At 43.8% G+C, this 13485-nt stretch overlaps 1 protein-coding gene across 2 annotated transcripts in view; it reads left to right on the top strand.

The window, feature by feature from the left end:
* The window catches only part of LOC139391083 (nuclear factor NF-kappa-B p105 subunit-like), a 31297-nt gene that overhangs the window by 12879 nt on the left and 4933 nt on the right, over nucleotides 1-13485 (top strand). For both annotated transcript variants that reach the window (XM_071138592.1, XM_071138591.1), the window contains 15 exons: nucleotides 3277-3425; nucleotides 6087-6250; nucleotides 7810-7968; nucleotides 8811-8915; nucleotides 10007-10098; nucleotides 10202-10340; nucleotides 10502-10630; nucleotides 11306-11404; nucleotides 11500-11667; nucleotides 11817-11958; nucleotides 12161-12275; nucleotides 12409-12610; nucleotides 12712-12881; nucleotides 13098-13200; nucleotides 13347-13480. In XM_071138592.1, the coding sequence (XP_070994693.1) occupies nucleotides 3277-3425; nucleotides 6087-6250; nucleotides 7810-7968; nucleotides 8811-8915; nucleotides 10007-10098; nucleotides 10202-10340; nucleotides 10502-10630; nucleotides 11306-11404; nucleotides 11500-11667; nucleotides 11817-11958; nucleotides 12161-12275; nucleotides 12409-12610; nucleotides 12712-12881; nucleotides 13098-13200; nucleotides 13347-13480 (2070 nt within the window). The remainder of the gene's footprint in view (nucleotides 1-3276; nucleotides 3426-6086; nucleotides 6251-7809; nucleotides 7969-8810; nucleotides 8916-10006; nucleotides 10099-10201; nucleotides 10341-10501; nucleotides 10631-11305; nucleotides 11405-11499; nucleotides 11668-11816; nucleotides 11959-12160; nucleotides 12276-12408; nucleotides 12611-12711; nucleotides 12882-13097; nucleotides 13201-13346; nucleotides 13481-13485) is intronic.

The raw sequence follows: 13485 nt of genomic DNA, 5'->3' as shown, positions 1-13485 counted from the left end.
TGACGTTGAGACTGGTGTTTTACGGGTACTATTTAATGAAGCTGCCAGTTGACGACTTGTGAGGCGTCAGTTTCTCAAACTAGACACTCTAATGTACTTGTCCTCTTGCTCAGTTGTGCACTGGGGCCTCCCACTCCTCTTTCTTTTCTGATTAGAGCTAGTTTGCGCTGTGAAGGGAATAGGACACAGCGTTGTACGAGATCTTCAGTTTCTTGGCAATTTCTTGCATGGAATAGCCTTCATTTCTCAGAACAAGAATAAACTGACGAGTTTCAGAAGAAAGTCCATAACCACAAATGCTGATGCTCCAGATACTCAACTAGTCTGAAGAAGGCCAGTTTTATTGATTCTTTAATCAGAACGATAGTTTTCAGCTGTGCTAACATAATTGCAAAAGGGTTTTCTAATGATCAATTAGCCTTTTAAAATGATAAACTTGGATTAGCTAACAACATGCCGTTGGAAACCAGGATTGATGGTTGCTGATAATGGGCCTATGTAGATATTCCATAAAAAATCAGCCGTTTCCAGCTACAATAGTTATTTACAACACTAACAATGTCTACACTGGGTGGCGCAGTGGTTAAGGGCGCTGTACTGCAGCGCCAGCTGTGCCATCAGAGTCCCTGGGTTCGCGCCCAGGCTCTGTCGTAACCGGCCGCGACCGGGAGGTCCGTGTGGCGACGCACAATTGGCCTAGCGTCGTCCGGGTTAGGGAGGGATTGGCCGGTAGGGATCTCATTGCGCACCAGCGACTCCTGTGGCGAGCCAAGGTTGCCAGGTGCATGGTGTAGCCTCCGACACATTGGTGCGGCTGGCTTCCGGGTTGGATGCGCGCTGTGTTAAGAAGCAGTACGGCTGGTTGGGTTGTGTATCGGAGGACGCATGACATTCAGCCTTCGTCTCTCCCGAGCCCGTACGGGAGTTGTAGCAATGAGACAAGATAGTAGCTACTACAACGATTGGATACCACAAAATTGGGGAGAAAAAGGGGTAAAATAAAAAAAAAATAATAATAACAATGTCTACGCTGTATTTCTGATCAATTTGATGTTATTTTAATGGACAAAAAAAAATGTTTTTCAAGTGACCACAAACTTTTGAACAGTAGTATATGCTGTGGTTAAGGACAGGGTTGAGGAAAGAGACATTTGAGTTCAAGTGCAGGCTAGAGACTTTTCTAGGTAGGCCTAGGCAAATTCTAAATGTGTTCTTCAGGTTCACCCGCTGGCTACTGCGTCTAACAACACGTGCTGTTTCTAGGAACTGGGTTGGTTTTGTATGTAAGCTCATTTTGTCTCGGGGAACCAGAAAGAGGCGAAGTGAAGGCCAAGTTCAGTGGCATTCGTCTACAGCAGGGTTCTCCCAACAGGTAGAGCTACCAGTAGCTCGCAGCCCACCTACGAGTAGCTCGCAAATCAATTCTGAAATACATGCATTTTTTTCACATGTTCCATCGCAAAATGTCAAACAAAGCTCACGCTATCATTGGCTACTATCCAATCAAAGCCACATTGACATTATCCCACCCCTGGTTAGCCACGGTTAGTGTTAAATGTGGCTTTTTAAACCATCTGCCAATTAATTTCAGCAATATTGCCCCCCCTCTGTCTGTTTGGTTGCGCGTTTGTCTACCAATCTTTATGTAGCCAGTTAGCGACGATAATGATAACCGTCTTGTGGGTAGACAGACTTTCCCCAAAAACATTCTCAATTAAATGTTAATCCAGGATTATTTCTATCAATTGGGTGCGGATTGTTTTACTAACTCTGTCATGACATGTGCTTCAGCAGTAACTGAAAAAAATCACAAACCACGAAAATAAAATCTTAAAACAGAATTTGGGAAAATACAAAATAGATTTTTATGGGACCTTTTGTGCAAAGTAAGGCTTATTAACCAATTTGCTGAGGAGTTTTCCGTGACGGGTATGCCAAGGCGTTTCGGAATGGATGTAGAGGTCGACCGATTAATCGGAATGGCCGATTAATTAAGGCAGATTTCAAGTTTTCATAACAATCAGAAATCTGTATTTTTGGGTGCCGATTTAAAAAAATATATTTTTTTATTTTTTATACCTTTTTATTTAACTAGGCAGGTCAGTTAAGAACACATTCTTATTTTCAATGACGGCCTAGGAACGGTGGGTTAACTGCCTCGTTCAGGGGCAGAACGACAGATTTTCACCTTGTCAGCTTACAGTTAACTAGTCCAACGCAATAAATAACGACCTGCCTCTCTCTCGTTGCACTCCACAAGGAGGCTGCCTGTTACGCGAATACAGTTACCCAAGGTATGTTGCTAGCTAGCATTAAACTTATCTTATAAAAAACAATCAATCAATCATAATCACTAGTTAACTACACATGGTTGATGATATTAATAGATATTATCTAGCGTGTCCTGCGTTGCATATAATCTGACTGAGCATACAAGTATCTAAGTATCTGACTGAGCGGTGGTAGGCAGAAACAGGCGCGTAAACATTCATTCAAACAGCACTTTCGTGCGTTTTGCCAGCAGCTCTTCGTTGTGCATCAAGCATTGCGCTGTTTATGACTTCAAGTCTATCAACTCCCGAGATGAGGCTGGTGTAACCGAAGTGAAATGGCTAGCTAGTTAGCGCGCTAATAGCGTTTCAAACGTCACTCGCTCTGAGCCTTCTAGTAGTTGTTCCCCTTGCTCTGCATGGGTAACGCTGCTTCGAGGGTGGCTGTTGTCGTTGTGTTGCTGGTTCGAGCCCAGGGAGGAGCGAGGAGAGGGGCAGAAGCTATACTGTTACACTGGCAATACTAAAGTGCCTATAAGAACATCCAATAGTCAAAGGTTAATGAAATACAAATGGTATAGAAGGAAAATAGTCCTATAATTACAATAATAACGACAACCTAAAACTTCTTACCTGGGAATATTGAAGACTCATGTTAAAAGGAACTGAAAACACGACCTTTCACTGTTGTTTAATAAAAAATAACTCTGGTCACTTATTTAAAAAGTGTGCGAAGACAGGTTCCCAACCTACCCTAACCCTGAGTGTCAACATGAGCCATGTGGAACACTGTTTTCATCCATCCTTTCCTTCATGTTTTCATTTGGTCGATTCATCACTCAGATATTGTTTACCATTTGGACTGGCATATTCAACTGTTTTTTTCAATGCTTGTTGTGTATGTATGTATGAATGAATGAATGAATGAATGAGTCACTATCAGTCTGGCTCCCGGAGCTGTAGTTCTAATATCTAGTCTAAAAAGTGTTTGTCTCCCTCTTTGCAGATCTGTAACTATCAGGGGTTGGCACGTGTGGTGGTACAGCTGGTGACCAACTCTAAAGATGCCCACCTCCATGCCCACAGTTTGGTGGGCAAGCAGTGTGACAAGGGCATCTGCATCGCAGACCTACAGCCAAAAGACTCCAGCATCAGGTGTTTGTTTCCACCATTCTCTCTCTAGCTGACACACATACCAGCTAGCTTACTGGTGCATTCAACAGGTTTTAATATGCTTACTTATTGACAACATTGCAGACATGTCAGGACTTTTTATAATATGATTATAGGCCCTTCCTTTGAGATATAGTGATGAGATTTCTGACTTAGGGTTTCCCCATCTAACCTGAACGTACGTCGTTGTGGTGTTATATCTTGCATGTTTACGTAGCCCTTCCCATTAACAGCCTGTATCACCCTGTATATAGGTTGAAATTAGAGGTCGACCGATTAATTGGAATGGCCGATTAATTAGGGCCGATTTCAAGTTTTCATAACAATCGGAAATCTGTATTTTTGGACACCGATTTTGCCAATTTTTTATTTATTTTAATTTTAATTTTTTTAACACATTTATTTAATCTTTATTTAACTAGGCAAGTCAGTTAAGAACACATTCTTATTTTCAATGACGGCCTAGGAACGGTGGGTTAACTGCCTCGTTCAGGGGCAGAACGACAGATTTTCACCTTGTCAGCTCGGGGGATACAATCTTACAGTTAACTAGTCCAACGCAATAACGACCTGCCTCTCTCTCGTTGCACTCCACAAGGAGTGCGAATGCAGTAAGCCAAGGTAAGTTGCTAGCTAGCATTAAACTTATCTTATAAAAAACAATCAGTCAATCATAATCACTAGTTAACTACACATGGTTGATGATATTAATAGATATTATCTAGCGTGTCCGGCGTTGCATATAATCTGACTGAGCATACAAGTATCTAAGTATCTGACTGAGCATACAAGTATCTAAGTATCTGACTGAGCGGTGGTAGGCAGAAGCAGGCGCGTAAACATTCATTCAAACAGCACTTTCGGGCGTTTTGCCAGCAGCTCTTTGTTGTGCGTCAAGCATTGCGCTGTTTATGACTTCAAGCCTATCAACTCCCGAGATGAGGCTGGTGTAACCAAAGTGAAATGGCCAGCTAGTTAGCGCGCGCTAATAGCGTTTCAAGCGTCACTCTCTCTAAGCCTGTGGTTGTTTCCCTTGCTCTGCATGGGTAACGCTGCTTCGAAGGTTGCAGTTGACGTTGTGTTCCTGGTTCGAGCCCAGGGAGGAGCGAGGAGAGGGACGGAAGCTATACTGTTACACTGGCAATACTAAAGTGCCTATAAGAACATCCAATAGTCAAAGGTTAATGAAATACAAATGGTATAGAAGGAAAATAGTCCTATAATTACAATAATAACGACAACCTAAAACTTCTTACCTGGGAATATTGAAGACTCATGTTAGAAGGAACCACCAACTTTCATATGTTCTCATGTTCTGAGCAAGGAACTTAAACATTAGCTTTCTTACATAGCACATATTGCACTTTTACTTTCTTCTCCAACACTTTGTTTTTGCATTATTTAAACCAAATTGAACGTTTCATTATTTATTTGAGGCTAAATTGAATTTAATGATGTATTATATTAAGTTAAAATAAGTGTTCATTCACTATTGTTGTAATTGTCATTATTACAAATAAAATACAAATTAAAAATCGTCCGATTAATCGGTTTCGACTTTTTAGGTCCTCCTATAATCGGTATCGGCGGTGAAAAATCATAATCGGTCGACCTCTAGTTGAAATGGCAGATTTTGTCATTGGTAAGCGCCTAAATTAGAATGCAGTGGCTGTACAGTAACATGCTATACATGATGTCAGAGCTTTTGACTGACAGCCATTATAAACTTGAACACCGCGCGTGACAAGAAGATGCCCCCGTCCCTCCCGCAAATTGGGCAACTTTTGCACATTTGTGTTCTGACTGAGGGAAATGCTTTAAATCAAGAAAAGTCATGCCATTTACAGTATCAAGGTTTATAATGATGTTTCATCCACATTTAGAAAGATGACATGCCGTATAGCCTCGGTTGTCCTGAAGAGAACGAGCCTATGTTTGTCTTGTCCTTTCTATGCGCACCAAAGTTGCAATGTTCTTGAAATGCCTTTTGAAAGCCTAACACTGTAAGATCCTATTTTATAATTTAGCTAGCCATGTTGGCAATATAATACGCTTTCAAAAGATGGCCACCTGACCCAAATTGTGATTTTTATATTGGAATGTTTTTGGATTGCGTAAACAACAACAGTAATTTTGTGATGGTGGGGACACGACTGTGTTCCAAATAAAAAACTACAAGTGTGCTCGCTTCAGTTCCTCAATGGCAACGCTAGGAGAGCAAAAAAAGAAGGGGAAAAAGCACCTTATAGTTGAAGGCTCTTTCCTTGAGTCATAAAAGTGCTTTGAAATGACTTGGGAACTGTGAACAGCTTAGAGACACCAGTTAGACCTCTCACTCAAATCCTTGTAATCATTGACAAATGCTGTGAAAAGTAGAGTAAATGTAAAATGCACATTGAATCCAAACATTACACTGTTGATTTTGTCTTGTCAGGTAAATTGTTGTGTCCTCACCTTTGGTCTAATATTTTCCCCATAATCTCCAAATTGTTCTCTTTCAATTGCTTCCACGGTCATGAATATGCTTTTTCATAGTTCTTCTATTTGAAACATTTCCATTTGGTGGTATCCATATAGGCCTATTTCCACAAGCGTACAGGGTTAAAAACGTACCACATATAAATCAATATCTCCATGTGACAGTTTCCCCAACTTGGGCATCCTCCACGTGACCAAGAAGAACGTGAGTAAGACACTGGAGGACCGTATGTCTGAAGCCTACAGGATGGGCTACAACTGCGGTATCGTCATCCATCCCGAGATGGACGCCTTCCAGGGAGAGTTCCGCATCCCCCGAGAGCTCACTGGTCAGTCACCTTTAAGACGATGGACTGAATGACTATATTTCTGCAGAGCACAAAGAATATTTTTTGTTTTGCATACAGTGCTTTCAGAAAGTATTCACACCCCCTGACTTCTTACACATTTAGTTGTGTGACAGCCTGAATAGAAAATTCATTAAATTGTGATTTTTGTGTCACTGATCCACACCCTATAATGTCATTGGAATTGTGATTTTAGAAATGTTTACAAATTAATTCAAAATGAAAAGCTGTAATGTCTTGAGTTAAACGTATATAACCTCTTTGTTATGGCAAGCCTAAAATAGTTGCTTAACAAATCACATAATAAGTTGCATGGACTCTGTGTGCAATCTTTTTTTTTGTGACTACCCCATATCTGTACCCCACACATATCATTATCTGTAAGGTCTCTCAGTCGAGTAGTGAATTTCAAGCACAGATTCAACCACAAAGACCAGGGAAGTTATCACAAAGATGGGCATTGGTAAAAAATAAAATAATAATAAATAAATAAATAAGAAAGCTGACACTGAATATCCCTTTGCGCACGGTGAAGCTGTTAATTAGGCTTTGGATGGTGTATCAATACATCTAGTCACTACAAAGATACAGGCTCCCTTCCTAACTCAGTTGCCGGAGAGCAAGGAAACCGTTCAGGGATTTCACTGAGGCCAATGGTGACTTTAAAACAGTTAGAGGCTGTGATAGGAGAAAACTGAGGATCAATCACCAACATTGTAGTTACTCCAAAATACTAACCTAAATTACAGTGAAAAGAAGGAAGCCTATACAGAATAAAACAAATATTCCAAAACATGCATCCTGTTTGCAACACGGCACTAAAGTAATACTGTAAAAAATGTGGCAAAGGAATTAAACTTTTTGTCCTGAATACAAAGTGTTATATTTTGGGCAAATCCAACACAACACATCTATGAATACCACTCTTCATATTTCCAAACATGGTGGTGGCTGCATAATGTTATGGATATGCTTGTCGTCGGCAAGGACTGGGGAGTTTTTCACTAACCTAAAACACAAAGCCAAATCTACAGTTACTTACCAAGACGACATTGAATGTTCCTGAGTGGCCAAGTTACAGTTTTGACTTATCTGCTTGAAAATCTATGGCAATACCTGAAGATGTCTGTCTAGCAATGATCAACAAACAACTTGACAGAGCTTGAAGAATTTTAAAAAGAATAATGGGCAAATGTTGCACAATCCAGGTGTGGAAAGCTTTTCGAGACTTACCCAAAAATACACTCTGCTGTAATCACTTCCAAAGGTGTTTCTAACCTGTATTGACCCAGTGGTGTGAATACTTATCTAATCAAGATATCTTAGTGTCTTATTTTTTATTTGTTTAAAAAATAAATAAATCCTTCCACTTTGACATTACAGAGTATTTTGTGTACATTGTTGGCATCCATTTCAACCCTACTTTGTAACAAAAAAAAATGTAGAAAAAGTCAAGGGGTGTGAATACTTACTGAAGGAACTGTATGTGAACTTATGCGTTGCCTGCTTCATTCCACCTTTGTGAGTGTGTGTGTTTTCAGATCACCAGAGAAATCTGATCAGCAGCGCAGCGTCCTACCAGGCTAAAGAGATGGACCTGAGCGTGGTGCGCCTCATGTTCACAGCCTTCCTCCCAGACAGTGACGGGGGCTTCACCCGTAGACTGGACCCCGTCATATCAGACCCCATCTTCGACAGCAGTAAGTCACTAACAGCCACAGCCACTCGGCCGTTTGTGCTGCGCTTTCCAGTGCACTCTGACCCCAACAGAATAATGACTAGCTAGCTAACTAGCTAGCCATGACCCAATAAGAAGTCTCTGTTGTCCACCGTTGTTTATTCTTTACATTACCAGTGAAGGGTGGTCTATTACCCTTCTCTAAGTCCATCTTATGACAAAGGTCCCTCACCTCACCATAGAAACACACCATATCAGGCTACATGCAACCCAGTAGCTATAAGACCAAGTGCCTCAGCTTAATGAAACTCCGGAAGGGACTATTGTTTGAACAAATGAATAGAACCGCTCTCGTGCCTTTATGCAGTGTATCACTGAATTCACGTTTTTATTCAGAGTTATACAGATGTATTGAAATTAAACCATATCTGTGTGCCCCGGTTTCATTTGCGTAGCTCTGTGCGTTTATCTTCCTCTACATCACATTTGTCACTCGGCTTCCTCTCCAATGCTGAAACTAGGCATCCACTTTTCATTTCATGATGCCAGCCCTTTACTGCGTGAAAGCATCCACACAGTTTGTGGATGTCACTTCCTTTCTTCTTCACATTTGGGGTGTCTGGGGTTTCTTGAAATTAGAAAAGATTTTGAAGAGAAACAAACAATATGGTGGTTTGAAATTTGATAACAAAGGGCAATTTCAAGGATTTGCAAGGCATCCAATAGGGATGATGCACCACAAAGAATACCTTTTTTTCTAACATATTAGCTGTCAATAAATATAAATGTCATTCTGCTTGCACTAAACAGAAGATCTGAGTTGACCCTTTTGACCATCTCTCTATTCCCTTGTCTTGTCTGCAGAAGCTCCAAATGCATCTAACCTGAAGATAGTGCGGATGGACCGAACAGCTGGCTGTGTGACGGGAGGAGAGGAGGTCTACCTGCTCTGTGACAAGGTTCAGAAAGGTACACTAGTTACTTTTTCACACTCCACAGCTGAGTCAACCTTGAGCTGAGCTGTACTGCGCTGGCATGGTTACGCATCCACCATAGTTGCTGGAAAGGAAAATATCAGAGCCGGTACCATTTGGGTCATCACGATAGTGTGAAACCGGTGTAAGATGCAGGCGCCATGGTTGTACCATCTATTCTCCCAAGTGTGATTTATCAAGACAACTTTATCATGAAGATCTGTCAACGTGTTGTCTGAAGCGTTATCTAGCTGGCTCTTAAAATCAACCCAGGACATGTCTCTGTGACATCATCATTTATCACACTGTACTACTCATGAAGGAAGTACTTCGGCCTGCTTTTCCAACCTCAGGGAATTCCCCATCTGTTATGCAAATGTGGGAAGAGGAAGAGAGTTGTAGTGGCCTATTGTCCTTCTCGCTATGTTTTCATTTTAAAAAATCTGCATTGGTCGGTTGGCAGAACATCAACAACCCTGGAATGAAAGATCCTCTCTTGGGACAGAAGTTCAAGTCTCTGTTTGGCTCTGCTGTTTGACTTCCAAACAAAGAGCCTCATCTCCAGTCTCCAGTAATTCTACCTCACTGAGTATCAGTGATCTCCTATCCCTGTCCTACAGGCCTTTCTTCCAGCCCAGCACTAACACACTTGATTCAAACAATCCATACTGAAGACCACGATTTTCAATTATTCTTTGAAATAGGTGTATTAGTGTTGGGTTGGAACAGATGCCTGCGCACACAGTAGCTTTCCTAAGACCGGAGTTTCCTTGTCGAGGAAGTGTACAGTGCAGTCAAAACATTTCTCTGAGATATTCAAATACTCCTGTCTGGAGATGTGGGGCACCGTTTCCTTGGAAAGATGTTGACATTTCCTTTTTGTTCCATGACCGATGACACATGAAAGATACCTTGCAACACTTGAAGGCTTTATGCACATACTTGTTGGTTTGGATAATGAAGAAGTGTTTTTTTTCCCTAGTGAACTTGTATTATCCTCCAATATCTTTCACATCGCCAGTTTATTACTTTACTCCTAGTTTGAAGGTGGAGTTGTGACCGTGTATCTTCCCTCTGTCGCGACAGATGACATCCAGGTGCGCTTCTATGAGGATGACGAGACAGGGCTGACATGGGAGGCCTTTGGGGACTTCTCCCCCACCGATGTCCACCGACAGGTCAGTGACACAGAAGTTGCCGATGAAGTCCATTTCCTCCCCTGTAACAACAGTACTATAACCTAACCATGAGTAAAATCTCCACCCTCTTCCCCCTCCACAGTTTGCCATTGTTTTCAAGACCCCCAAATACAGAGACCTGAACCTCCAGAAACCCACCTCGGTGTTTGTGCAGCTGAAGCGTAAATCGGACAATGAGACGAGCGAGCCCAAGCCCTTCACCTACCATCCGCAGATCATAGGTGAGCCAGTCTGAAACACCCCCAGACCACTTTCTGGAGAGCCCTTGTGCATGCTGGCCTCCATCCCAACCCACTGTAGTTTGTGCCATTCTTCAAATTGAACATAACCCATTATTCTGTCAAGTCAATCCGCTCGTCTTGCCCCTGGTCTTCATCCTCAGATAAGGAAGAAGTGCAGAGGAAGAGACAGAAGACCCTGCCTAACTTCCAGGACTACAGCGGCCACGGTGGAGCAGGGGGCCTGTACCGGGGACCAGGGGGGGGGGGTCCCGCTACAGGGGGAGGAGGAGGTACAACAAACATCTTTCTTATGTCATTAATTTTTACAAAAATGAATAAATGTAGTGAAATGTGATTTAAGGTGAACGAGACAAGCCATGTCAACTTCAAATGGGTAATGTCTCATAAAAGTCCTAAACACGGCCTCCCGGGTGGCGCAGTGGTTAAGGGCGCTGTACTGCAGCGCCAGCTGTGCCATCAGAGTCCCTGGGTTCGCGCCCAGGCTCTGTCGTAACCGGCCGCGACCGGGAGGTCCGTGGGGCGACGCACAATTGGCCTAGCGTCGTCCGGGTTAGGGATGTCCTTGTCTCATCGCGCACCAGCGACTCCTGTGGCGGGCCGGGCGCAGTGCGCGCTAACCAAGGTTGCCAGGTGCACGGTGTTTCCTCCGACACATTGGTGCGGCTGGCTTCCGGGTTGGATACGCGCTGAGTTAAGAAGCAGTACGGCTGGTTGGGTTGTGTATCGGAGGACGCATGACATTCAGCCTTCGTCTCTCCCGAGCCCGTACGGGAGTTGTAGCAATGAGACAAGACAGTAGCTACTACAACAATTGGACACCACAAAATTGGGGAGAAAAAGGGGTAAAATTCAACAAAAAAAAATAATTTAAAGTCCTAAACACAAGATGAAGTACCATTTCAAAAGCATTTCAAAAGCTTTAACAACTTTTGATTATATTTTAGGTTTCTTCCAGGGCTATTCCACCTACAATAATTATGGCACCAGCTACAACTCTGGCTTTTCCCCTGGCATGAGTGGTGGCGGGGCAGGAATTAAACATGGTGAGTGTGTCTGTCTGTTTTCCAGGGTTTAGAGATCAATTCTGTTTCAGTTCAGGATAGGAATGAAGCTCAACCCATGTTCCCTCTCAACACAGCTCCACAAGGCAGAGCGGAGGACAGTGGTGATGACAGTGACATGAATGATGACCCGGCCTCAGGGGCAGTGGTGGGGGTCCGAGCCAAGTCAGAGGATGCCTCTGCTGGGGAGACGAGTGAGGAGAGCGGGGCCGGTGTGGAGCTAGGACCAGGGGACAGGACTGGAGGTGAGGTCAACCGAGACATTTGTAAAGTGATTAGCCAGAGTGAGTCAGTGCCTCAGGGTGCAGACCACTGCAGGGTGTGTGACCGTGTGTGTTGGAAGCCAGGGTGTTGTGTATCCAGTCAATGACAGTGTTTTTATATTTGTGTACAGAGTGTGTGCTGGTGGCCAGGCTGGTGGATGTTGCTGAGAGGCAGGCTGAAGCCCTCTTCCAGTACGCCGTCACTGGTGACGTCAGCTACCTGCTGGCTCCACAGCGCCAGCTCATGACTGCTCAGGACGAGAACGGTGACACGTACGTCCCCTCTCCCATCACTTCAGACCTAATTTTAATGGAAATATAACCGTCCCTGCATTTTTAAAACTTTTCTATCTGCATTCATTTGCCTCCATTTTGTGTCCATCTGCATTGATGCCAATAGGATATATAGCCCTGAAATGTGGCATAATTTCTCCAGTAGCACATGCCAATCTGTGCCTGTCCTCTGTTTCTCCAGTGGTCTCCATCTGGGGGTGATCCACAGCCAGACAGACGCAGTCAGGAGTCTAGCCCAGGTCCTCTCTGCCCTGCCTGGAGAGGAGGTCCTTAACATGAGAAACAACCTCTACCAGGTAACAAACACACACGGACAAGAATTGGTTCTTAACTGACTTGCCTAGTTAAATAAAGGTCAAATAAAATAAAATATTCTGTGGTGATGTGAGGTAGTAAAATCAGAACCCCATATTTATCCCTCTATACCAGACTCCTTTGCACATAGCGGTGATAACACAGCAGAAGGCGGAAGCTGAGGCCCTCTTATTGGCTGGGGCTGATGTCACTCTGTGTGATCGCCACGGAAACACAGCTCTTCACCTGGCCGCCCAGCAGAAGGAGGGAGGTATGGTGGGATTTCTACTGAGACACAGAGAGATAGTGGAACTAGTGGACCTCCCCAACACAGCAGGTACAACACAGACACACACACACACACACACACACACACACACACACACACAGTACATTTTGAAGAGTCCACTGGAGTATGACATTGATTTTATCCTCCAGGACTGTGCTCCCTCCACCTGGCTGTGCTTGCCAACAGCCTGTGTTCCCTCAGGGACCTCCTGGTGAACGGGGGCAGTGTGGAGGTCCAGGAGAGGAGCTGCGGCCGCACGGCGCTCCATCTGGCCACTGAGCTGGACAACGTCTCCCTGGCAGGCTGCCTGCTACTGGAGGTATATATTGTAGAGTCCTTGCTTACATCCATACCTACCACCCTGCATCTTTCTGCTGGCATCTTGAGACTAAGCAGAGTTGGGGCTGGTCAATACCTGGATGGGAGACCTAGAGTATGTTTAGTATAGTCAAACTAACACAACCCAAGTAGCCCTTTCCTTGTGATGGTCGTGGGCGTAAGATGTGTGTGTTGACAGTGTTCTCTTTCTCCCTAGGGAAATGCTGATGTGGACTGCTGCACCTACAACGGTTCCAGCCCTCTCCATACAGCCACAGGGCGGGGCTCTGTCAAGCTGACCGCTCTCCTCATGGCTGCAGGTGGGACTACGTTTCTTCAAACTGTCCCCTTTGTGCAAATGTCTCAATTTGATGACCGTCTTGATGTTTGCTCTGTAACTGCCCCTTTTTATAATATAGTCCTAGCTCAAAGACAGAAAGGACTTTATCAATCTTTTCATGTCTAGGTGCCGATCCTCACAAAGAAAACTTTGAGCCCCTGTTCTTCAGAGAGCATGACTGCTGTATGGATGAGGAAGAGGAGGAGGACGAAGGCTACATCCCAGGGACAACTCCTCTCAACATGGCTGCCACTCCTGAGGTGGG

The sequence above is a fragment of the Oncorhynchus clarkii genome, chromosome 31 (assembly GCF_045791955.1).
Source record: "Oncorhynchus clarkii lewisi isolate Uvic-CL-2024 chromosome 31, UVic_Ocla_1.0, whole genome shotgun sequence".
Taxonomy (NCBI): Eukaryota; Metazoa; Chordata; class Actinopteri; order Salmoniformes; family Salmonidae; genus Oncorhynchus; species Oncorhynchus clarkii.
This window is presented reverse-complemented; position numbering and strand designations above follow the sequence as displayed.